General features: G+C 36.1%; 1 protein-coding gene across 1 annotated transcript; it reads right to left on the bottom strand.

Moving 5' to 3' along the window:
• Positions 1–666: 666 nt before the first annotated feature.
• On the bottom strand, positions 667–26,713 carry slc25a42 (solute carrier family 25 member 42). Its single transcript, XM_022678855.2, has 8 exons — positions 26,358–26,713; positions 17,687–17,854; positions 13,450–13,561; positions 12,776–12,801; positions 12,497–12,663; positions 8,887–9,003; positions 8,266–8,417; positions 667–6,552 (listed from the first exon to the last, which is right to left on the bottom strand). Exons 2-8 carry the CDS (start codon positions 17,765–17,767, stop codon positions 6,236–6,238), a joined length of 972 nt encoding a protein of 323 aa, XP_022534576.1. The 5' UTR covers positions 17,768–17,854; positions 26,358–26,713; the 3' UTR covers positions 667–6,235.
• Positions 26,714–27,525: the final 812 nt, after the last annotated feature.

Genomic DNA, 27,525 nt, shown 5'->3' on the forward strand with positions numbered 1-27,525 from the left:
TAAACACCTCATTGTCACTGCTGGACTGAAAATAGTCCATCATAAGCAACCCTGAGGGCAGCATCCTGTACAAGGTTGTACACCACCAAATAAATGATTTTAATATTTATTTTCTCATTTTTATCCCATTTTCGACCAAATTTGCAAGGCCAATTACCCAACCCACTCATTAGGACTCCCCCTATTACAAGTGATGCCACAACACCAGGACCAACACCAAGACTAGCACATGCCTCCTCTTTTCGAACTGCTGCTGATGCAGCATTGCCGAGTAGCATCACAGCACAATCTGAGGAAAGCACATTGACTCGGTTTCGATACATCAGCTCACAGATGCCTCATGCTGATCAACATCACCCTTTGGAGTGATGTGGGGAAAAGAGCACCATCTACCCAGTCAGAGAGAGCAAGGCCATTTGTGCTCTCTCAGGGCTCCGGCAGCTGATGGCAAGCTACATGAACAGGATTCGAACCGGCGATATAAATGTTTTTGGTACTACTTTAAAATGAGGCTCCTTTAAAAAGGGTTTATAAATAGCTTATAAAGGAGTTTATTAATGATTATAAGTTAAAGTTGTAAATACGTTAAAACATTAATAATTCCTTACAACACATAAATAGAAAGAACAACAGTGCCCGTGATTTTTTTTATTTAACATATCTAATAAAAAAATAATATAGAAAGTCAGTTTAGTTTTGTTATGTTATTATAGTTAAATTAATACAGTTATTAACAGAAATGAAGGTTATGATGACTGATGGAAAAGACAAAGTAAGATTTTTATGTTTAACAGTATAAATGAATGTGGAATCACAATTTGGTACTATTTGGCAGGCTACGTGTGCCCTTTCTATTTATGTGTTGTAACTGCTTATTAATGATTTATAACCTAATTAATAACCATTAGTAGACTTCTTTATTAACTATTTATAAACCTTAGGAGCCTTATTTTAAAGCGGTACCATGTTTTTAAATGTATTAAAAAATAAAAGATGATGAAAGCAAATGCAGGTGGGTACCGGGGGATGTCTAAATCCAAATCCCTGGATATTAATTAATCATGAGAACTTTAAAATGAAAGTCCTTTTGCTGCATTTCTATTGGAATTTGCAGCATTAATTTATTGTGTTTCCATATCACTCACCCCCAGTTTGCTTGTGTATGTTCCTGTAGGGGACTTGAATGTGATTCTTTGAGTTTTTAGTTTGAGTGTGTAGGGTACATGGTCTAAAATGTTTGAGAACCAATGATTTAGAGGATGATCAACACTGTAAACCATTCAGCAACAGATTCAGAGCTTCTGTCTCTGACTTTACTTTATCTACAAGGTGGATCAGATACTATAGGTAGGATGAGTATACACAGTGTTTAAAAACTCCAGCAGCACTGCTGCAGTGTCTGATCCACTCATATAACCAGCACAACACACACTAACACATGTGGAGGATTAATAATCTTTCCCAATGTCTAAATATTCTTAATAATAAGTGATATTGTAACAGGCCTAGATATGTATACAAGTTGTGTATCACTGAAAGTATCATAAGTATGAGTTTTGATCATTTCAGGTGTTTTGTTCTTTTGTAGTAGGCACTTAGTTTAGACAGAGATATATTTACGCTCAGCTTTAAGTTATAGCCTTACTTGCAGCAATACGACAATGCAGCAATTAGCACACAAGACCTTGGTACAAAAGGGGCTCAAGTACAGTTTGGTGGGTTTTACATGCTCACACATGATCAAAATTAATATAGGAAAAAAACTCTGTTGCTAAACATTATCTGTTTAATTAATATTTGTTTTTAAATAATAATTATATTAGAATTCATTTTCCTGTACTTTGTAAAAGACCTACAAAGAGCACCAGACACCACTGTACAGATACTGCATAGCTTCAGTTCATTTTCTTATATTGTTTTGTTCTGTATAGGGCAATTAAATATATACGCTAAATATAGGAAATACAGATTTTAGCTTGATGTCCAAATCTCTGACTCTTAAGAATTCTCTAAAATGAGCATAATTGTCTCTAAATGTCATGAGAGCTTCAAAATGTCTATTAGAATTTGTAGTCTTAATTCATTTATTATGTTTTATTCTGTTTATGGTAATTGAAATGGAATTAAATACTCCAATGGAAATCTTCCTTTCTTAATAAACTACTGTGGATGGTACTTGATTAAAATGCAACACATAAGAAGTGATTTTCTGAGTTGAAAATGAGCAATGAATTACTTAGGTGGAAGTAGTCTGCAACTACAAAAAACTACTAAACTACTGTTTGTGATACTCGACTATATGCTACAGGATGATGCAGACAGACATTACCATAATTAATAATTAATATAAAGCTATTGATTTAATCAATAGCTTGAAAACACTGAAATACTGCAAACCACCGCAAGTCTGGACTGAATCTTCCATTCTTTACCAACTACAGACAATATGCTACAGATTAGGCAATACAGACAGAATTATTACGCATAATTTATACCCTGAATCTGAATTTTAGGTATTTTACAATTTTCCATTATTGTATTGATTCCATATAATATATAAACATAACCCCAATCATTTTTATTGCCCACTGTATTTACTTTATGATGAGAGCTTATTATTATTTTAAGTAGGTTTTACTCTATTCATGTTTTATTTATTTGAATATTTTGATATTTCAATTCCAATGTCTGAATATTCTTTATAATAAAAACAAAAATACTCTTCTTCAAAAGTAATGTCTAACTGCATAAATATGCTAGTGTAACGTGTAATCAGTAGTGTAAATTTGGTCTTAAAATGACATTATTACATTTTTTTGGGGGAAAAACTTTTGGTTATCAGGACAGGCCTACTAGGTTGTATACACAACATAAAAAATATGGAGTGCACAACAGATAAAAATAGATTTGTTCAAGGGCTTATTTGCATATTACAGGCTTTGGCTACATCACTATTGCACTATAGTCCAACACACACTCACACACAAAAACATATAGAGGTCTGGAAAAAAATAAGAGGCCACCTAAAAATGATGAGTTTCTTTGATTTTACCAAATTAAAAATCTCTAGATTATAATCAAGGGGAAGACTGATGATCACAAGCCATCAAACCAAACTGAACTGCTTGAATTTTTGCACCAGGAGTAAAGGCATAAAGTTATCCAAAAGCAGTGTGTAAGACTGGTGTGAGGAGAACATGCCAAGATGCATGAAAACTGTGATTAAAATACTGACTTCTTAATTCTTAAAACTTTATGAATATGAACTTGTTTTCTTTGCATTATTTGAGGTCTGAAAGCTCTGCATGTTTTTTTTTATTTATTTCAGCCCTTTCTCATTTTCTGCTAATAAATGCTCTAAATGACAATACTTTTTTTGGAATTTGGAAGAAAGGTTGTTTGTAGTTTATAGAATAAAATATATACCTATAAATAGCAAAATCAGAAAAACTGATTCAGAAACTGAGGTGGTCTCTTTTTTTTTTCCCCAGAGCTGTATATATAGGTATATGTATATGTTTGTATAGGGTAAGTCTGAGCATGGAAAACCACCAATGTGGGCCACACCACAAGAAGATCCCCCTGTACCAAGAAGAAACTGGACACCTCCACCTTTTAGTATACACCATAGTATAGTATACATCCCAGGCCTACAGCTGAAGCCCAAAAAAAACAAAACAAAAAAAAAAAGCAAAAAAACACACACACACACACACACACACACAAAGGGTAAGGGTAAATGAGGACACGTTCCAATTCAAATTCCACACAAACAAGCACACTTCTCTCGCCTTCGCTCAGCAAGACGCATTCACTGACCCAAAGTGCTTTTCCACTGCCCTCAGCAGGACACGTGCTGGTGCACCTGGTCAGCTCCCTGCTGAAAAGCAGCAGAGCAGCCAGCAGACACACCTGCTCTGACCACTCAGCGGCTGGAGTGGTGGATACACTCATTATAGCACACGCTAAAGATAGAAGCAGAAGAGCAGCTCACAAGTAGCACTATTTATCAACAGCAAGCGACTCCAAATGTACAACTTCTCCTGAACACAGCTTTATGCTTTATGCTTCAATATACAGCTTTTATTGCTGATTCTGAGGATGATGGTGATGATGATGATATTATGGGTTTATTTGATACTATGATGGAGTTGGTACCACTTTAAAATGAGACTACCTTTATAAAGGGTTTATAAATGGTTTACAATTAGTTTATTAATGCTTACTATTTATGTTGTAAATGCCTTAAATCATTAATAATCATTTATAACACATTCGTAGAAAGGGCAATATAAGGGCGATATAGATGGCTGTGTGTTCACTATTTGGCAAACAACAGGTCATTGTTGCCCTTTCTACGTATGTGTTATAACTGATTTTATAACTTGATTTTTAAGGCATTTACAACCTAATTGGTAACCATTAATAAACTAACCGTAAAGTAAACCATTATAAACCCTTTATAAAGGTAGTCTTATTTTAAAATGGTACCATGGAGTTTAACCAAGGTGGGTTATGAGTCATGTGTGGGACATACAAACTGACAGAACTTAAAATAATATGAATGTAGGTGATGAAATCAGGCAACTTATTATTATTTTTAAAAAGATTTCTGCTTTTTTGCACTAAATGTAAATCCATTAATAGTTAATCAGTTAAGGCAGCTCAACTGACATCACAAGGCAGGAGGGCAACAAGAAAGCCATTTTTGTTCTTCCAAAGAATGAAAGCAAGAAAAGACTTGAAAAAAACACTTTTCTGAAGGTCCAAAAGAAGAATGTGGGCATAAATACACTGGCATGGAAAATAAAGGTGCTACTAATGATGGGCAGTGCTGTATTAAATGCCAAATCAGAACCATTCAGAACCTATAAAAAATATAGACAATTTAGGCCTATGAAGAGTTATTAGGAGCTCTAAGCCCATGCTTTGTGGGTAGCAATGCTTCAAAAGTCAGGAAAGGGTTAATAACTTGGGTCTAATTTGGTCTGTCCAAAACCAAGGGGGTCTCAGTCTGGATCCTTGTCTGCAATTTTTAAGCACTTTTTAATCATTTTGGACTTTTGAACTAATGACAAGAAATTGAGGATGCTATCTTCACCCACTAACCAACAGAAGTAGAAAAAAGAAAACCACTGTTGTGCCAAAATCTGACTAGTATGGCTACAATAGATTAAACTGGTGATTGCTGTATCTACTGTAACTGTAGATTAACCCTTATTTATAACCAGAAATAAAAAAAATCCAAGGGTAACCTTTTTAATGCATGACACACGTGCACTTAAAGGAAGTTAAATTCTGGCAGCATTTAAAAAAGAAAATCACCAATCTAAAAAAATATTCTACAAACCAATCAGAGTCAAGTATAGGAAGACCTATGAGGGTGATGAGAACAGAATGTAGCAATGTGCTTTAATCCACTCACTAAACTGCAGTGTGAAACCAAAACTAACCAGATCAAATGAAGCCTATATCCGTTGTAAAAACCCTGTTTGTAATTTAACTCTTTCCTTTCTCATGAAGTCATTAATCATCGATATCCTCATGCAAAGTGCATGTTTTGTTAGGGTTCTACGAGTTAAAGAACCCTTTGTAGCACCTTTATTCTTAAGAGTGTCTGAAAAAAAGAAGAAATGAAGATATGAAGGAGGAGGGGGGCTTTTACAGGACATCACATTCATTTTTCTTTTCATGTTTTGTCCGTCTGTACCTCTTGCTAACACACACTAGGGTTGACCCGAGTGTGCAAATACACACACAGACACACACACACACACATGCACACAAATGCCTACACTCACACACATAGTGTGTACCGACTGATTCCGCAGAAAAACAAAATCGCTAAAATCATCTCAGTCTCAGTCTATCTAATCTCTGGGCCTTTTTTTGCTGTCAGTTAAGAACATCCCTGTTTGCTCCGTTGGCAGCATATGCAAAATACATATTAGCTCTGTCGCTAATTAATAAAATAGTTTACTTTCTTTTTTTTTGCTCATGGTGACATGGGCGGAAAGTAGGCCCTCCATTTTTTTGCCTTTTTTGTTAAATTTTCCAGCTCTGCTACATGCAGAAATCAGTTTCAGCCTTTCCTCAGCTCCATTAAAGTCCTTTGTTCAAGGAGTTTTTTTTTCTCTAAAATTCTCTCTCTCTTTTTCTCTCTCTCTCTCTACCTCTCTTTCTCTCTTTTTTTCTGCTGGTTCTCTCTCCACGGCTCTCTGCCGCCCCCTCCTGGCTACCGCGAGCTGTAGACAACCTTGCGCAGGAAGATCTGTGTGAGGTCGAATGTCATAAAGCTGATTCCCACAGCGATGGGCCCCTTGACCCAGTTCATGCTCAGGCCCTTATACAGGCCCCGGATCACGCCCTCCTCGGCCACGATCTCCCGCATGGTGCCCAGGATGGTGCCGTACGTGTGCCCAGTCACGCCGGCTGTCTGCATGCGGCGACGCACCACGTCCAGCGGGTAGGAGGACGACTGTCCGATCAGGCCGGCGCACGCCCCGAACGCCAGGCGCTCAAATGAGTACGGCTGCGGTCGCCCCGTCTTCTCTGAGGGAGAGACAATGAAAAAAAAAAAAAGAGGCCTTACTGAAAGGGTATAAATCACAGCTGAATAAACACTAAACGCTGCTGCAGCAATTAGTTCAGACCAAACAGGCAAACTGCATAGGCCCCTGGGAGAGAATTTGGACATATTAATGAAGCAACCTGATAGGGTCTATAAATAAATCAATAATAAACTGCTGCACAAAGATTCAGTTCATCCGCTTTTAAGTCAAAACTTAAGTCAAGTGTTTTACAATGCATTTCATCTGAATTGGAAAAAACTATTCTTCCAAAGTGTGTTGTTTATTATAAATAAGATTAAATTGATGATAAGACCCATTAGTAACAACTCTAATTGCACATGGTGCTTGGACCCCGACAATTGCCATATGGGGAAGTTAAAACAATCCATTGAAAACAGCAAAGCATGTTTTATGATTATGAAGTTGTAGATGATAGTTTTATATTTGATAGGAAACATCACTAAAGACATCCTAATAGTTATTGTAATAGAAAATGTAAAATAGTAGATAGAAAAAGTATTTTAGTAGTATATTGGTAATACATATATATATTTTTGTTAAATCAATAGTTTAGTGAATACTAATCAGACATTCCTTCAAACCTTTTGTTCCATTACAGGTCTATTTTCAAAAATGATTAAATTGTTGTTTTGACCCCTTAATTTCACATAGTTAGCACATGGTGATTTGACCCTGACAATTGCTATATGTGAAATTTAAATTAGTCCATTGAAAACAGCACAGCATGTTCTATGATAATGAAGTGGTAGATGATAGTCTTAAACCTAAATAGTAAATTTTCTACCTGATATCACCGGCCTTTATCTTTAGAATGTCTTATTTCTATTTAACCATTACATAAAAAAGGTGTTATGTTTGATAAGAAATATTACTGAAAATCCTAATAGTAATTGTCATAGAAAATCTAAAAAAGTAGATAAAAAAAGTAAATATGCAGCTGTTAAAATATAATGCATACAAATAATAAAATTGGCAGTTTATTAAACTTCATTTTAAAAGCAATATTTTAGTGCATACAAATTAAACATTTCATGTCCTTAAAATTATTTGTTTCACAACAGTCTATGAAATCAGAATGTTGTACGAGCTTCCACAAAAGTTAAGCTGAAGATGATATGATATTATATATGATAGTATAAAGCTCTGGAAAAAATTAAGAGACCACTTCAGTTTCTGAATCAGTTTCTCTGATTTTGCTTTTTTATAGGTATATGTTCGAGTAAAATTAACATTGTTGTTTTATTCTATAAACTACAGACAATATTTCTCCCAAATTCCCAAGAAAATATTGTAATTTAGAGCATTTTTTTTTGCAGAAAATGAGAAATGACTGAAATAACAAAAAAAGATGCAGAGCTTTCAGACCTCAAATAATGCAAAGAAAACAAGTTCATATTCATAAAGTTTTAAGATTTCAGAAATCAATATTTGGTGGAATAACACTGTTTTTTAAACACAGTTTTCACAGTGTTCTTCTCCACCAGTCTTACACACTGCTTTTGGATAACTTTATGCCACTCCTGGTGTGAAAATTCAGCTTTTAAAAATCTCTTTTAAAAATTGGTGAAATCAAAGAAACTCATCAATTTTAAGTGGTCTCTTATTTTTTTTCCAGAGCTGTATATATCAACATAAAACAGACATGCCTACACATCGCAGTAGAACACAATACCTGCATGTAATTTTTTGAGTGTTTCATAGGTAAAGAAGCTGAGTCCTGCATATGGAACAACGCCCAGGATGGTTGGAGTAAATCCTCTGTAGAGAGTCTTCAGTCCCTCTTCACGGGAGATCCGCACAAACACATGCAGTATATTACTGTACCTGAGGAACACAAGACAAAAACATAATTTGCTTCCGATTGAATAATAAAAAAAAGCTCAATAAAAAGAGAAATAAAATCTCAACGTAACGTCGCTGTCCAATGAAAACATGTATCTCCAAAATGGCAATTTTACAGGAGAGAAAAAAAAACTTCTTAACTTTTAATGGAAGTCAATGTACAAAGAGTTTAATTCAGGTCATTTTAAGGTATTTCTATTGCCCTTTTCTTTTAAGAAATTTTGGCAAAGTGTAAGGGACAGTTTGTCTGTTCAAATTATGTAGTAAACTAAAAATCGACCAAGAGATACTTGTTTTTCATTGGACAGATAAAGTATTTACATTGTTTAAATAAAAGTGCTGTAAATCCTACTCTGAGAAATCTACCGCTGGGCAGATTAACAAAGCTTAATTAGCACATGATTAGCACGTTTCCAGAAGGAGTGTTCCTTTAAGGATCAGTGGGTCTTACATCTCTTTCGGTGTGACGGCCATGCGGGCGCGGACCATGTCGAGTGGATAAGTCAGACTTGCGGCTGTGGTGCCAGCGAGAGAACCGGCCAGGAGCCGTGGAACAGGAGGCAAAGCTCTACAACAGAGATAAGACAGAGTATTGAGTATTAGCACTAGTGCTGTGACTGGGACACATGCTTATTCAGTGTTTCTTATGAAATCAAGGCTATTAAAAAGAAAGAGTTTATTCTGCTTTTGTTGGAGGAACTCTCTCTTAATTTCTATTAGATCTACTAGAAACATTGCCGTGAAAAGTTGATTGCATTTAGGAAGCAGAGCCTCAATAAAGTCATTCCCAACTCCCCAACTACTCCCAATAGTATTCCAAGGAAGACAGTTCTACAGCTCCACATCTAGTGCACCCTAATGCTGGAAGATATGGCCAAAAACTATATCACAAAATATTTCTTAATTTTGGTTGATACAGTATAACTCTGATATGGATATAACCAGTATGAAGTCACTGCCTTTGATGTCATCACGCACTGGCACTGCCAGGCTACAGTAGTCTATACTGTTCTGCTGCCTCTGCTCAGTGTCCTTTAATTAACATCAGTCAATCAGTCAGTAACAAATTTTGTAAACACTGTATATTTCTTACTTATTATTATATATATATTTTAATATAATATAGATATATATCTATATATATATATATATAGATATATATATTATTATTATTTTTTTTATATATATAATCTTATTTTTATCCCATTTTCGCGCAAGTTACACTGCCAATTACCCAGCCCACTCATTGGGACTCCCTCTATCCATAATGATTCCCTAACACCAGGAAGAGGGTGAAGACTAGCACATACCTCCTCCGATACATGTAAAGTAGGAGTCCACCTTTTTTCCAACTGCTGCTGATGCAGCATTAACGAGTAGCATCACAGCACGCTCGGATTAAAATGCAGCGACTCTGATACATTAGCTCACAGACACCTTGTGTGAGCGACATCACCCTTAGGAGTGATGAGGGGAAAGGGTGCCATCTACTCACCCAAAGAGAGCAAGGCCAATTCTGCTCTCTCAGGGCTCTGGTAGCTGATGGCAAGCTACCTAAACAGGATTCGAACCGGCGATCTCCTGATCATAGTGGCCTATGATCAATTTTAGCACCTTAGTCATTTTTTTTAATAGCTAACAAAATATACCAGGCCTGCTTTCTTTTCAGTAATATGACCTGGCCTGATTACTTTTATTATGAAGCCCACAATAGCAGATTAGCCACAATGGCAAAGTGCATTTCCAAGATAAATAGCTAATAGGCACTGTGCTGGTTAGATTAGTAGATTCTGGGGTTTGCAAATGCTAGGTGCCAATGAAGATGGCTAACAGAAGCTAACTGGCTGCTAATGCTAACTTGTATTCCCAAGCTAAATTACCTGCTGTTTTTTGATAACAGAATGATATTACTGCTGGTTAGAAAGCTCTAGATTTCTGCTGTTGGGTATAATGTGTATTATATCTGTACGCTACTCTGGTCTTCAGTTATTAATACTGTATTGTAATTGTACTGTACTGTACTGTACTGTATTGCAATTGTAATTGTAATATTGTAAGTCGCTTTGGACAAAAGCGTCTGCCAAATGTAATGTAATGTAATGTAATGTCAGAACATTGGCATGTAAATACTAGTTTAATGCAGTCCTTTTGAGTGGTTCTGAGTGACATTGAAATATATAAAAAAATCTATCACAGATATAGAAATGTTTTCTATCGCAATAAATATTGATATTGAATTATTGTCTAGTCCTACCTAGCCCACACCTGGTATTATGAATGTCACTAATAGGTAATAGGTAATTGGCAATACTTCGCTAAAGGGACTAGATAAGTTGTGCATGTGCATTTGCACCTCTGAGTCAGCATTAGATATAAAGTACAGTAGTTAAATGCATGCATTAGACAGAATGTGCACAATCATTTGGGCAAACGGTGTATCTTATAGCAAATGTCAGGTGGTTGATATGGTGTTGTTGAAAATGATTATATGGGTAAAGCAATAGGCTAATATGCCTGTACTCAACACAGTTCCACACACACAGGTCATAAGCTTGCAATAATATCTGTCATCACAGTGTACATCTTATGACTGTTACTAGTTTCTTCCTTTGCTTACATATCTGCTAGTATTACCAGCACTATGTTCTGAAAGCTCTGTCACCTGATAGCAACAGGCCTGACCTTAAAGAAGCGAGGCCTCTGCTGGTATGCAGATTCTGACAGAGCAGCTTTAGCGGGTGAAACACAACACTTCTATCTGTGGGATGTGAAATGGGTGCTGGGTGAGGTACTGAGGAGGAACAGTACAGCCTACAAATCACTTCCCTGTGTGAAGTTGCTGATCTAAGGTCAGGGTTTGCCCTTTACATGTTTAAAACAGGGGAGTTCTTTAGTAAGTACAGTGGTTCTTTATAGAATCACAATAAGTCAAACGTCCTTTACACTTCAGAAAATTCCTATTTTTATGTGAGCCATTTTAACAAGGCTACACTTGCCCTTGTGGGTTCAATACCCAGGTTTGGTTGTGGGTTCAAGAGCCAAGACTAGTTGTGGGTTTAAGAGCCAGGATTAGTTGTGGGCTTAATACCCAGGTTTGGTTGTGGATTCGAGATTTAGGTTCGGTTGTGGGTTCAAGACCCATGATTTGTTGTTTGTTCAATATCCAGGTCCAGTTATGTGTCTGATACCAAAGTTCGGTTGTGGGTTCAAGACTCAGGTTTAGTTGTGGGCTCGATACACAGGTTTTTTGTGTGTTCAATACCTAGGTCCATCTGTTTGTTTAAGACCCTGGTTGGGTTGTGGGCTCGATATACAGGTTTTTGTGTGTTCAATACCTAGGTCCATTAGTTTGTTTGAGACCCAGGATTAGTTGTGGGATCGATACTCAGGTTTGGTTGTGGGTTTGCTACCAAGGTCCGTTTGTTTGTTCGAGACCCAGGTTCGGTGGTGGGTTTAAGACCCAGGATTAGTTGGCTCGATACTCGATACTTAGGTGTGGTTGTGGGTTCAGTCCCCAGGTTAGGTCATGTGTCCGATACCCAAGTTAATTTGTGGGTTTAAGACTCAGGTTTAGTTGATACTCAGCTGATTAGCTGATACTCAGGTTCGGTTTTGGGTTCGAGACCCAGGTTCGGTTGTGGGTTTGAGACCCAGGTTCAATTGTGGGTTCTGTCCCCAGATTCGGTTGTGGATTCAAGACCCAGAATTAGTTGTGAGCTCAATATTCAGGTTCAGTTGTAGGTTCAGTCCCCAGGTTCGGTTGTGGGTTTGATACCCAGATTCTACATTCAAGTTTTACAGGATACCCCTGTAGGGCACATAAGCAAGACCCTTAACACTCACTGCTCCCCAGGGCCCACCACAGTCATGGTACTGGGCATGTGTGTTCACTGTATCAATGTTTGTTTGCTCACTAGTGTGTTCACTGCAGAGTTGGATGCAAAATTCCATCTGTGTTCAAAACAAACAGTAAGTATGGTTGATTATCTTGGTTGTCTTAGATTTACTACATCATGTGATCGCTCTACTGCTATGTTAGGTATGCAGTGTGAGGTACTCACTTGCCCTGGAAGCCATAATACCCTCCCAGCAGCCTCTTGTATTGTTCATGGGCACAAAACTGGATGGCAGCATAGGGGATCACCCGCACCATGGTGGCAGAGTTTCCCCTCCATAAGCTGAGGAAGCCATCCTTCCGGTAGGTGCGGTAGATCAGCCGGTACGCCTCCTGTTCTCAAGGATAAAACAGGGAATGAATGCAATCACTGGGGTTTAGTGTGTCCCGAAGGTTTTGAGTAATGATGGGTTAAGAAGTTCTAAAGCCAGGAATATACACTCACCTTGGCAGAGAATCTATTTGAAGACACTGGAATGGGAAAAAAAAAACAAAATGAAAAAAGGAAAGTACTGAGACAACTGCTCAATTATCTTTTCTTTTGAAATCAAGGGCATTAAAAACAGTTTATCCTGCTTTTGTTGAAGTAACTGTCTCTACTGTCCAGGGAAGTCCAGGGTTCTACTAGATTTTGAAGTAGAAACAACTGCTGTGAAATTTCATTAGCTTTAGATACATGGGTATTGGTGAGGATAGGATGTTGGATAATCACCACACCACCTCATCCAAACTCTCTAAAATCATCCAAAAAGTACTGAATGGAGAATCTAGCCCACACTTGGAATAGGTTCTGCTTATCCAGAGAGTCCTATTCCACTTTTTTACTGGGACTAGACATGCTGCATGTCTGTGCACATCTGTGTCAGCAGTGGGTGCCACTAGAAGTAGATGAATGCATGCATTCATTAGAAGGGGTGTGTACCAACACTGACACACCTAGTTCCATTAAAACCAACATATAATCTATGACTAGGCTTAATCCCTGTCTAAACATGTGTGCATTGTGTACATCAGCACGATTTGAGCTTTTAAAATGTATTCAATTTTGCAGATGATTATTAGGGGTGTTAATATTTGTGGAGAATAGTCATGTGTGGTAACAGAGTGAGTCTAGTCTACCTTGGAATATGATCTTGGTTCTGTCCAGAGGAGCCACAGCTGTTTTGGCCACAGCTCCCGCCAAAGCTCCAGACAATAAAGAGTTCAATACAGAGCGACCCTGTTTGAAACCCTGTACAAAAAAAAAACAGTGTTTTAATGTCATGTACCAACAAGAAAGCATAAATATAGCCTTGCACAAGAGCAACAACAACCCACACACATAGACAAGAGAGAAAACAAGGCACCAACTGAAGAAACACAAATAAACCACTAGCATTAGCCCCAATTACTGTTAGGTTTGAGGGGTAGGTTCAGGCTACATGACCCTTCAAACAGAGATTTTTCAGAGGCACACTCCAAACAGAGGGATATATAAAAAATAATATCACTGGTACGATGGCACCAATGGAACCCACAAAGTTGAGAATTTTCATTGTTAAACAGTATTATAACCATTATATTACTACAGTTTACTGTGTAGTTTCAATGTTTAATGGCCATTTTCTTCATAACAAGCATTAAAAAATTGTTAGTAGTAGTTTGTCTCAGTAGCTAGCTAGCTAACTTTTCTGTTCCATCTTAAATGGTGCAACAGACAGCAGAGGCTGACGCATTTAAGGTGGAACGGCTAATTAAAATAAACTAATAGCTAATAAGAGTTCATTTCAGCTTCTTATTACATAAGAATTAAGGAATGCACAATAATAATAATAATAACTGCTGTACCACACTTCCTCTTTCTGAAGTCCTAAAGTTAACTAGTTAGCCAGCAGCTAAGTTTAGCTAGAAATTTAGCCTAATACATCACATATTATACAGGAATGGATGTTTCCAAGGCTTTATAATCAAGAAAACATTTTGCATGTTAGTTTAGTTGAGATAGATATGCAGTTGTGAGATAAATCCAGATATCGGAGACTTCTGGTGTTATTAAGAGTGACTAAGTGACTTCACAAAGCCTGTGTAATACTGGAATTTTTTTGTTTAGCAGTTTTTTATACTGTCAGAACTGGATCAGCTGTGTAGGGGTGCAGGTAGCAGCACGCTAACCACACACACGAGTCAGTGCAGGTCATACACTTGATTAATGCAAACTTAACAAGACATGGACAACAAGAAATGACGCATCTGTCAAGACAAGAGCACTAAAAACATTTAGGCTCGATGTTACAATGAACAATATCAATCTAATGTCTATCAGTTCAGTAGGTCATTCAGGTCATTCTCCAAAGTTCCTCCACCACACTACAGCTTCACTTCACCGTTTACTTCACCATGTACAATCGTGGGAGGAATGATGTGGGTTTATATAACGGCTGAAAATGACAACTGGAGGTTAAAAACAGCTGACTGAAATAGATGATATACAGCATTTGCTTTTCTAAAAATAAGAGCATACTTAAAAAGTGTGCCCTTATTTTGGCATCAAGACATCCCACACGGTTTACTCTGGAACAAACGCATTTGCTAAGTCATGAGTCTAAGAACTCCAGTGTGACAACACTACAATAAAGACATCTGTGTGAAACTGTGGGAAATGCTAATGATTTACTCATATTAATGCTGATAATATTTAAGGGCTGAATTGGATTTATTGTTTTTGTAATTCCAATATTCTAACCATTTTCTGATGATATGGACTTGTAAGGTGCTCCCTGGAGTAGGACTTAACTGGAAAAAAAAAAGTTTTTAGCCCTATCCGGACAGGATTAGTTTCTCAGGGGGTCCTGGGATAATTTTTTTCTTTTATATTTTTTTCTATCCTCTGTGATTTTATTACTGTCCGGAACGACCATGTGCATGTTTTCTCTGACGTCCTCTGAGAGATTACAGGCTGAATTATCTACTGTTTTCTATTGTCCACTGTTACACTTTGAGCATGTGTTTCCATGGAGATCCATGTAAAAACACAACAGCAAGTGGAAATGGAGGAGCTACTGAACGCGATGTCATGTGACCGAGAAAGCCAAAAAAAACTTACTGGTCCTCCTGTTTTTTTTATTGCAGACCAAATGCAAGAGTTTTATCACTGAGTAGAAGTGTGAAACATTTTTCACAGACGTCCCCCTGACAAACTAATCCCTGCCCTTTTTACAGCTTTCTCTACACTGCTGTAAAGCTTACCTTTAACCGAACGAAATCAGAGTGTATACATATACTAAGAAATCTGATTACTGAGGTAAAATCATGAACTTTTAATCAGATTCCCTAAACCTGATTTAAGAAATATGCAAAGTATGCCGTTTACATGACCACTTCAATAATCAGATTAACTGTTGAAATCTGATTATGATTAGCTTGTGATGAAATCACTGCAGTTTGCTGCAGTCAATGCACTCAATGTTTTGCTGCACTTAATATTTACACCTAACCTTCTAGCATGTAGCACCTAGCATCCAACCTTTTACATCTAGCTTTTAGCCTTTGGCCTTTGTGTATCTCATGCTATTGATTTATTGTTTAATTGGTGTTTTTAGTTTGTGATCCAAACTCACAAGCAGGACTGAGCGATGTGACCCTGAAATAATTTTATAATATTTCAGGGTATTTATGACAAAATACTGAAAAACATTTAGTGCATGCACATAAATTGCAAACAAAGAACTCTACAAAAAATACCCTTAAAGCCTTACTGTAAAGAGCAAAACAAACAAAAGTAGACAATATAGATTTCAAAACATAAAACTGCTTATTTTTTTTTTTTTTAAATATTTATTTTTTTTTTATCAGAAGGATATTTTCAAAAGATATAACTACGTCTCCTGTTCAGAAGAGGTTAAAGAAGTTGGCTCGGGACTGGTGGGACATTTAATGAGTTCAATCCAATGGACAGGCAGGAAGAGGCTCCAACTGTCAGTTGCTGCTGAAGAACCTGAATAGTTGGATGGGGTGTGTTGTTAGATTACAGCTGGAACTCTGCAGGACAGTAGGTCCCCAGGAATGAAGTCGGGCTTCACTGCCCTAAATCATAAATCTAAAATTAAGCCAGATAGTTCAGGCCATAAAATCAGCTTCTATTGTGGTTGGATGCACAAAGTTCTTGTTGTAAGTCTAAAATAAAATGTTAAAAAGAGCAATTTAGGGTTCGGCCACAAACTGCAAGGCGTTTTATTGAACTTCAGCAAGCATTTATTGTACCATTAAGTAGGGAGTAGGGGTGGGCGATATGGCCCTAAAATAATATCACGATATTTCATGGTATTTTCACGATAACGATACTCTTGGCGATATGACAAAACACTTTTAAAAAAAATATTTTAAAAATACACTATACACTGCAAGAAAATCCAAAATATATATTTGAGATATTAAAAAATACAAGAATTTTATCAGATTTGTAACAGAAGTTAACGATCCAGAATGTCATGATAATAATAATAATAATAATAATGCACTCCAAATATCTCCATATATCCAGATTAGAGTAAAATAAATGATACTGGACAGATATACTCTGTCTAGCAGACATATAATGGGAAATGGGATGGGTGATATGGCACGATTTTTTAGGGTATAATATCGTTCACAATATATAACAATTTTGAAAATATTATCGTGTACGATACGATATGGCACACCCTTAGTAGGGAGGATGGTAGGTTAGAAAGTCAGCAGGTATAGTGGCCCAAATCTAAATTTTGTGTCATTTGTGTGGCAGTGTAAACAGCAAAAACACACAAAATCTGAAATGTTCAATTCTTATTATACTATATATTATATACTATATATTATTATCCACTTGGTATAAAAGGCCAAAAAACAAAATAGAAATATGAAATGTTGCAAAAAGATTAGCTACAGTAAGGAACTTAAAACTATTGTTTTAAATAAATTTTCTATTTGTTTAAATTGTCATTTCATCTTCTCAATCACATAATTTAAACAAAATGTAAAGACCATTTGAATCGAAAAATTCTTCTGGAATCGAAAATCATTTCTGAATCAACTCGTGACCCCAAAAATCGTAATCGAATGCACAGACACTGAGAGTTTCCCACCCCTAATACCAATTTTAGGTAAAGGAGAAGAAAAAAGGCAGAAAGGAGATGGTAAAGATGAAACTGAAACTTTACATGAAGCAATGCTGTTTTAATTTACACAGAGTAAACAGTTCAAATAAATGTCAGATATGGGTCACATTAAAAAGACAGTAAGAACAGCCTAAAATAAACATCGGATTTGGCTGTGTGAATGTAGCCTAAGACTTTAAATTCCAGAACAGTAAATAACATTTGGGTTCACATACAGTACTCACCTCTGATTGGCTGGAGGAGGGACGAGGCAGCACCTCACTCTGTGTGAGCGGCCCCCGGCTTTCCTGAACTCCATTCCCCATCCCCGCCCCCTAAACTCATACACGCCAGCACTCGGGGGCTTGCTGGCTGGCTCACTGGATGGAGACACACACAGACTGGACGGCTTCCTATAAGGGACAAAAGTGTGGTACAATTAGAATGATTATCTTAAAGAAATGGAGGTGCACATTTAAAAAAATAAAGAGGCTACACAATGTTACTTCAGGGATGCCATAGAAGAATTGTTTTTGGTTCTGTAAAGAACCATTTGTGTAAAAAAAGATAGAACTGTTTGGAAGTGTAATGGATGAAAAGAAGAAATGGATATAAAAATTCTTTGTTAACTTTAGGTATTTTAAGTAATTTTGGGGTGTGCCATATCGTATCGTATGCAATGATACTGCCAACATTTTTGAATATCGCAAACGATATTATACCCTGAAATATCAGGCCATATCACTCATCCCTAATTCAGTGTTTTGTCATTTTGCCAAGAGTATCGTTATCGTGAAAATAACATTAAATATTGTAATATTATTTTAGGGCCATATCGCCCACCCCTAGTACCCATTATTAAACGCTTAAGAAAAAGAGTCTTAAGACTCTATTAAAAGTCTTAAGAAGAAGAAAAGAATTGTGATTAATCTCAAATAAAAACACAGCTAAACGCCCGTATCTAGTAGTGAGCCAGTGGAAGCCTCTTGTGTAGAGATAGAATAATTAGAAGATGTAAAGAAATTGATGTAAAAGTCCTTTGTTACTTTTAAATACCTATTATTAAAAGCTTCAGTTTTAAAAAGAAGAAAAAAAAACAGAACTTTGTTGTGATTAAACAATTCATAAAAAAACGATTGACACCACTAGCAGAAATGCTAACAGCTAATGAAAACACAGCTAAACACCTGTATCTAGTAGTGAGTCATACTGTGGCCAGTGGAAGCCTCTAGTGAAAACCTACAGTAACACACATAGCACAGGCTAGTAGCTATATAAATAACACAGCTGGTCTACGGCCAAACAGCAAGTATATCTCTAGGCTTAATCAATTTTATGGTTCTTTACAGGTCACATCTCTCTCTTCTATCTAAAAATAGTTCTTCTATGGCTCCCCTCAAAATAGTACCACAACTAGTCCAAAACTACAAGGACAAGGAAACATTCTATATTCCTGAAAGTTCCCCCTCTCTTTCTAGGAAGTTTTTTGTTTTACACTCTACAAAGACCAGCTTACATTCCTGCTATTGTTCTAAAACCTGTTCAGACAAGTCCAGTTTCCTCGATGAAGAAACAGCAGGCCTGCAGCTTCAGCACATAGATGTTTAACCTGATCTGACCCGAGATGGCACGTTCTCACAAAGGCCGGAGGTCACTGGGGCATTATCAAAGTCCTACACTGCAATCCACGGCATATCGGAAAGCCACAGGATCAAATGGCACCTGAAAGGCCATCAGATAGCGGGATCCCAAAAGCAGCTCTAAAATCACTGAATTATTTAATCACCGCAAAGGACAGGTCTATGAGACCAAACGCCTGGCCATTATATCCTTACCACCAGTGATTTAATGCAAATATTTTCAGGTTAAGTATGATTTCAAACTCTAAGGTTAGGATTGTACCAAGAATGTCTTCATTTTATAGTTCTAATAATATATATCTCAAATTCAGCTTCAGTCAGCTTTAAAACTAAATACAATGACCCTACTCATATATTTTGGGACAGTCCTAAAGTTCACATTTCCCTGGACCCATTCTTGTTCCTAATGGAAGTGTTGACTGATTGTATGCTCAGTGTTCTTTAACGCACATTTTGTTAATGGATGCAAGAAAAATAATTATCATTAATTGAAAGAAAATGCAAGAAAAATAATTACTAGTAATTGGATAAAGCCTGATCCTTCCACCATTGGTCAAAGGCCAAAAAAAAGTCAAATATGTCTATGATGAAACACATGATTGCACAGTTACAATTAAAGCTACTGATTTTTATTAGGTGGACAAATGATATTATGTGTCTCAGCTCAGTTAAAAAACTAATAAACTAAAATAATGTAGGTATGAATGGATGAAAGGTATGGATGGACACAAAATTCCCTAAAGTAACCTAAATGTTTCTGCTGCTATGTACAGTTTGCAAAACAAAAGGGAAGGAAAGAAACGTGATAGCACCCAACCCAATCTTCCTACATATCTTCATGCTTTATCATCTGACAAAAAGAACACAAAAATAAGCAAAGTACTGTAATCCAAGACCTGTTGCCAACTGGATGCACTGTTCTGCATCCAAAAATATTAAACTATTGTTTATAAGAGACCTTTATATAACACCTCTTCCTTCTTTAGAGGTCCAACTGAACTTTATCAGAGCTAACCAGAAAAAAAACAAGACAAGAACAAACAAATAAACAATCAAAAAATGGAATAATTTAGAGATGCGGCAAAATATCAATATCATGATATAACATATTGTTTTCATTTGCAATACATTATAAATACATGGCATCGAATATATATTTTTTAGAGCTCTCTCTGCAGACATACTATATAGAAGCACCACATAGAAGTGCCCTAAGTGTGGGCCTAGATACTAGATGAAACACTGCATTTAAGACAAAACTAAACAAAAATTGCGATTTCAGTATGCGCTGTATAAGCCCCGCCCACTTCATTCTAAATGAATGAACCCAGATTCTTTGCTTTCATCACCAACATTAGTATTTTAGTATTCATACTAGTATTTACAGTAAATGACAGACTGAGGCTTGAGTCAACTGTACATTCACAAATTTCCACACACTATTTCCCTAATTTCGTCATTTTTTCAGCACTGTATTATAATCATTCTGAAAGCCGACGCACGTAAGTACGTATTAATCCTGTCAACACACACAGCAACACATGACTTTATACGATATGCCTGAATGGAAGGCCTGCGTGTGATTCTGGTGTTGCTGAGGTAAACCTGACTTGATCCAGTTGGCCCAGATCCCACTGCTATTCTCAGGTCACCAAGCAGGAGGGCAGCATAGTGTTCATCAGCACAAACCTACTGGGTGAAAGGTTTACCCACACCAACACACACACACGCACACACTCCTACATTTATACACATACACCTACGTACACACTGCGAACACCCAACATGGAAACAAATTACAACACAGGTTGTGTACCATCAAACCCAAAGCCAAGTCTACGCAACACGATACACATTGGAAATACTCCAGACTTCAGATCGATTTTTTAGCCTAGATCTAATTTCGCTGCATCAGGATGAGAAGTCTTGTTACCTCAGACAACACAAGTAAATACATATATCTCAAAACACACAGGTGCATCTGAAAAAATTAGAATATCATTAAAAAGTTACTTTATTTCAGTAATTCAGTTCAAAATGTGAAACTCGTATTTTATATAGATGTATTACACAAAGAGTGATCTACAGCTCTTGAAATTATTAAGAGACCACTTCAGTTTCTGAATCAGTTTCTCTGATTTTGCTATTTATAGGTTTATGTTTGAGTAAAATGAACATTGTTGTTTTATTCTATAAACTACAGACAACATTTCTCCCAAATTATAAATAAAAATACTGTCATTTAGAGCATTTATTAGCAGAAAATGAGAAATGGCTGAAATAACAAAAAAGATGCAGGGCTTAAAGGCCTCAAATAATGCAAGTAAAACTTGTTCATACTCATAAAGTTTTAAAAGTTCAGAAATCAATATGTAGTTTTTATGCATCTTGGCAGCATGTTCTCCTCCACCAGTCTTACACACTGCTTTTGGATAACTTTATGCCACTCCTGGTTCGATGGCTTGTGATCATCAACCTTCCTCATGATTATAATCAAGAGGTTTTCAATTTGGTAAAATCAAAGAAACCCATAATTTTTAAGTGGTCTCTTATATTTTTCCAGATCTGTATTTTAAGTGGTTTTTTTTTGTTGATGTTTATGGCTTACAGCTAATGAAAACCCAAAAATCACTGTCTCAGAAAATTATAAGATTATATAAAACCAAATGGTACTTATGGCAGTGTGGGCAGTGTGCCATGTCCTGCTGGAAAATGAAATCTGCATCTCCATAAAAGTTGTTATCAGTAGAGGGAAGCATGAAATGCTGTAAGATTTTGTGGGAAAACAAAACTGCACTGACTTTAGACTTGATAATAAAACACAGTGGATCAACACCAGCAGATGACATGTCTCCCCAAACCATCACTGATTGGTGGAAACTCAAGCAGTTTGGACTGTGTGTCTCTCCACTCTTCCTCCAGACTCTGCTCTCTTGATTTACAACCAAATGAAATGCAAAATTTACTGATGGTTAGTGATGGTCAGTTTGGTGATGGAGGTGTTCTGCCATGGAAACCCATTTAATGAAGCTCTTTACACTCTACTGTTCTTGAGCGAATCTGAAACTATGTCAAGTTTGAAGGCCTGTAATGATTGACTGTAAAAAGTTGGAGACCTCTGCACACTACGCATCCACTGACCAAACTCTGTTAATTACTGTCTTTCCCAGTTGCTTTTACGTTGCAATAATATCACTGACAGTTGGCTGTGGAATATTTAGCAGTGAGTAGTGAAATTTCACGACTGGACTTGTTGTACAGGTGCTGCATCCTATTACAGTACCACACTGGAGTTCACTGAGCTCTTGAGAGTGATGTATTCTTTCACTAATGTTTGTAGAAGCAGTCTGCATGACTAGATGTTAGGTTTTATACACAGTTTTAGAATAAATTCAATGATTACTAATTCATCCAAGCAAATTCACAGCACTGGAGGGTGTCCTGCATTTGGCCATTCATTTCCAACCTAAATGGAGAAGTTGGACCTTTGATTGTGAAGTCAGTTGTTCACTGATGTAAGAGTTAACAATTAACTCTCTAATGACAGCTTATGAAACAGGACTTGGACAGATGAGCCACTCAAGACAAGAATAACAGAAAGAGTGTAGGGGGTAGAGGAATAAAAAGACATGAATGAAGAAGAGGGGGGAGAATAAGGGACTGAAAGAGGGCAAAGTTGTCTGGGAAACAGAGGCCGGCATGTGCGTCTAATCAGCTGAGTCTGAGCCAGAAAACTGAAAACTCTACTCTAACCCATTTAATATTGAAATCCTACACTGGTGCACATACACAAACAGCACAGGTCTCCTACTGGTACAGCTACACACCAGTATGAAGCTCTGGAGCTTAGATATTTCCATGTCAGATGATCCCAGTGTCATTTTAAGCAGTCATTGTTCAGTGCTGCTGAGACTACTTAGGGTTCTAATGATTTCAGTTCCTTACTGAAGACTCAAAACAATATAACAAACTGGTGTAAAACTAGTTTTATACTAAGCAAAATAAAGGACGTTTTTTGCCCCCAAATCTTATTTGTGGATTTTAATTGCCTTAGGACCATTTTTTTCCAATTACTCCCCCCATTCAAAATGTTTTGTCACATTTTTCTTCATACTTTAGACCTCAATTCCACAATTCTGTCCCTGTTCTCAGCGTTACAAAAATAACAATAAGGCCCTATGATTCAATTTGAGATGTTTACACTGGGAGCTGATCTCTCTGAGTTTATACAGTCATAATTAGGCTGTAAGAAAATATTGATATTGTATCGTATTGCCATGACTACAGCTCTTAACCCAAGGAAGCTGCTGATTGCACTCATAGACTCATTGACTCTCAGCCAATCACATTGCAGGATCGGAACTAACTGTGGTATAACTATAGCCATAATACAATATACAGTAATAATACACCCACACAGTTTAGGTAAGCTAATGATGTGTAATTAACCTCTTAAAAATAGATTATCTATATAACTCATAATCATCCATCATATTTCATGGTATTTTCATGATAACGATACTCAATATGACAAGAAAAAAAAAAAAATATATATATATATATATATATATATATATATATATATATATATATATATATATATATATATATATATATATATATATATATATATATATATATATATATATATATATATTTCAAGAATACACTACTGCAACAAAACGAAAATTAAATGTTATTATTGTCCATTACAATGGACATCAATGGACATCATTTGTATATGGTTGTTGCACTTTACACTAATTGAGAGCTGTTGTCCATCAGAATAGACCATGAACCAGCCAATGAACAATTTTAAAGACCAACAAAACACTAGAGTTAGTTTGGCCCCACCCACTGCAAAAAAATCAAAAACTGCAAAATACATTAGTACTAGAGCCATTGAGGGAATGTAACAGCTCATTTTTACTAATTTAATTAATGTGATTTAGAGCAGCTTTTAATCATGTTTTGTACTGTTTAGGGATGGTTTATATTAAATATATAATATTACACAAAGGACTCCAATACGATGGAAATAAAAAAAAACTATAATTATATATTTCAGTTATTTGAATTTATTTGCTATATAAATTTTATAGTCGAATATTAGTCTTCTTTTCTGTGCGTTACAGATAAAAAAAAAAAACATTACATTTTTTTTCCATCACTAGAGATAATGCAGGTCTGAAAGGGTTAAGACGAAACTAAAAATGAGCAATACTGTAGTGCATGAAGTGGATATGAATAATAAATACAATTCTATTGTAAACCGGCTGTTTACACTCTTCTCTATTACTCCTTATCCTTCGCCCCCTCTTTTCTCCTTGTGGGTCAACTTACACCCGTCCTGCCAAAAGGCTTTTATAGTCTTTGATGCGCTGCTCTTCAATAGACTCTTATTACCTGAGAAAACAGACTGGTTTATCCAAACACAAACGACCAAGTGTTCCCAACGAACAAAAGAATCAGAGAACAAACTATTCCCTTGTTCATTTAAAACCCATTCCTGAAACTTTATCACCTCTGTGATGAAACCTCTGAACAATTAGCCTACTTAAGAAAGGCTTGAAAGCTTAGCTTAGTTTAGTTTAGACACAGAGCACTTATTAACTCTGTTTTGGGCTAATCAGTGTATGCTCAGTTTAACTGGTACAAAATAATGAGATCTGATATCAGGGAAACTTGTTTGGGATCTTGCTCACTTAGCCAGCTAAGTGTCACTCAGACCTGCAGCCTCTTATCCTAAACCCACTAGTGCTATAATATCATATTTTATAACATATCAGCAGCAAAACACACAAGCCCATTATTAGCCCAATACTACACTAGTTACATTATTTAAATAGATGTGTAATGACAATGACAGCTACAGTTCAGAAATTAAATTAAGGAAATTATTTACATTAATGGACATTAAGTCAACAATTTTTTTCAATTTAAGAGAAAAAAAGGTATTAAATCACTTGTTTTGAATCTCTTCCATTCCTAACTCAGCTAGCTGTAATTCAGGCCTACAGTCCCTATACTATATATATATATATATATATATATATATATATATATATATATATATATATATATATATATATAAATGACAGCTACAGTTCAGAACCTAAATTAAGGTATTTTTTTTTTACATTTTATTTAATAGAACATTTTTTAATTAAAGGAACCCTTTCTTAAACTGATATTACAATGTTTTAAAAGGAACTATTTATTTCTCAAATTACATATTTGGAGCCTTTTACAATTCTTCAAAATCGTCACGATTCCTCAAGATCTCAAACTAGGGGAACAATTTTCTAAACTAAAATTTGAATGTAATAACCAAATTAGGGGAACAATTGACATTAGAATTTATTAAAGGGAATGATTTATTAAACTTAGGCCACACATCATAAAATTAAGGGATTAATTAGTCAACAACACATTTAGTCAACAATTTATTTATTTTAGGCAACCTAAGATCAGAATTTATTAAATTGAACAGTTTTAAAGCAATTTATTTATTTGGGACCTTTCTTAATTTCTCACTTAGCTATACACGCCTCTTACCCTGAGCCAACCAGTACAGTACTATTATATCAAATTAGCTAACCTATATCATATAAGGAGCAAAACTCAAAACTCAGCTGTTAGTCAGATATTAGTTATTAACCCTTAAAGCACAGTGTTGAAACTGTGCTAGCTACCCAAGCTGTCTCAAAATAAACAAGACATCTAAATAACCACATTCCAGATCCACCACCTTCAACACAAACACTTCAAGGTGAAGTAAGCAGGGCAAAACACACAGCTACTCACTGACCCCCAACAGCTATGGCTATAGTTAGTACCTAGCTTATGTTTATTTGTTTGTTAATACTGTCATAAATGTATACTCTGTAAACTACTACAACAATAACAACATTTGAATTGGCTAATAAATGCCTATATATTGTTCTTATATCAATTAATAGACTAGAATAAGGCTGGTTGGTTTATATAGCTAGTAAGCTTAGCTAAGCTAGGTTAACTAAAACAGTGTAATGTATAGATATGGGGAGTTCCAGGTCCGGACTATAAAAATCCGCGCCAGGATTTCGTTAGAACCGGCTGGTCGGCACCGATACAGCCCGGCTGCAGCGGAGCCGACCACCGGTTAGAACGAAATCCTGGCGCGGATTTTTACAGTCCGGACCTGGAACTCCCTAAAGCTAGTATTGTAGTTAATATTATGTTGTTTTTTTAGCTAAATACCACTAATACAGACCCATAAAATCAACGGACTTACCTCTAAACAGCTTCAGCAGCAGGTTCTGCCCTGTTCGGACCCCGTTCCTCCTCTGAAATAAGCACAGGACGACTTTATAACAGCAGTTCCCCCGTTCCCACTGACAGTTCCACAACCACTCCCCTCCAGTTGAGCTGAATACCAGCGCTAGCAGGGCTATTTAGCTAACAAACGGCTGGATAGCGCTGCTTAACTGGCTTGTAAACCTTCGATTCTACAAATTAAACGTCTCAGCAAAATTTCTATAACCCTAAAAACCGGGGTCAAATACATTCAGACACTTATTTCGCCTCAACTGCACGAAAAGAACTACAAGCACTCAGTACTACAACTCGCACCTTCCATGACTAGCGAGCAAGGGTGAGTGGGGGCAGGGGGATTATGGGAAATGTAGTTCAGGGGCGAAGACGCGCCGCCTGTGCCACTGGATAGGTTAGTTTTGGGGGCGGTTGTTTCCTGTGTGTTTTTATTTTTATAAATAATGATTAATAACGTTTTTAAATCACGATTAATGACACATTTTTTCTTCTTAAGGCTTTTAGTGACATAATAAAACAAAAAAATAAATGTAAGATTGGCAAAATTCGAATGATATTTTTTAAAACTATTTAACAATTGTGAGTTATAAAGGAAAACTGGCTTTATTACAATGACTAATGATGAATTTAAAATGTGTAAAGGTTTCCAGATAAATCCAGATAAATAATTAATTTAGTATGAAAGTTTTGTGTGTGTGTGTGTGCAATTTATTTAATATATGAATAAATGAATGAAGAAATAATTACTTAAAATGATACATATATATTTAATATATATATTTAACTAATAATAATAACTAAACATAAAGTAATTATTTCTTTATTAATCTATTTATATAATATTGTCAAAATAAATTGTGAAACACCTTTTAATAAAAATTACCATTTAGTGAACACATTCTTATTTAAAGGGTGCAATTTATTATTAAATTAGGGGGAAATAATAATCAAATAATAAAATTCAATAAACAGTTTTATACATTGATAAAAAGGGATTTTATCGATAAAAAATATTTAATAATATATAAGTATAAATTACAAAAAACCCTAAGAATTGTTTATTACAGGGGGGAAACTGGCTTTGTACAATGATTAATGATTTATTCAATTTATTTAACAATTTATTTTTC

This window comes from Astyanax mexicanus, chromosome 4 (assembly GCF_023375975.1).
Source record: "Astyanax mexicanus isolate ESR-SI-001 chromosome 4, AstMex3_surface, whole genome shotgun sequence".
Lineage (NCBI taxonomy): Eukaryota > Metazoa > Chordata > Actinopteri > Characiformes > Acestrorhamphidae > Astyanax > Astyanax mexicanus.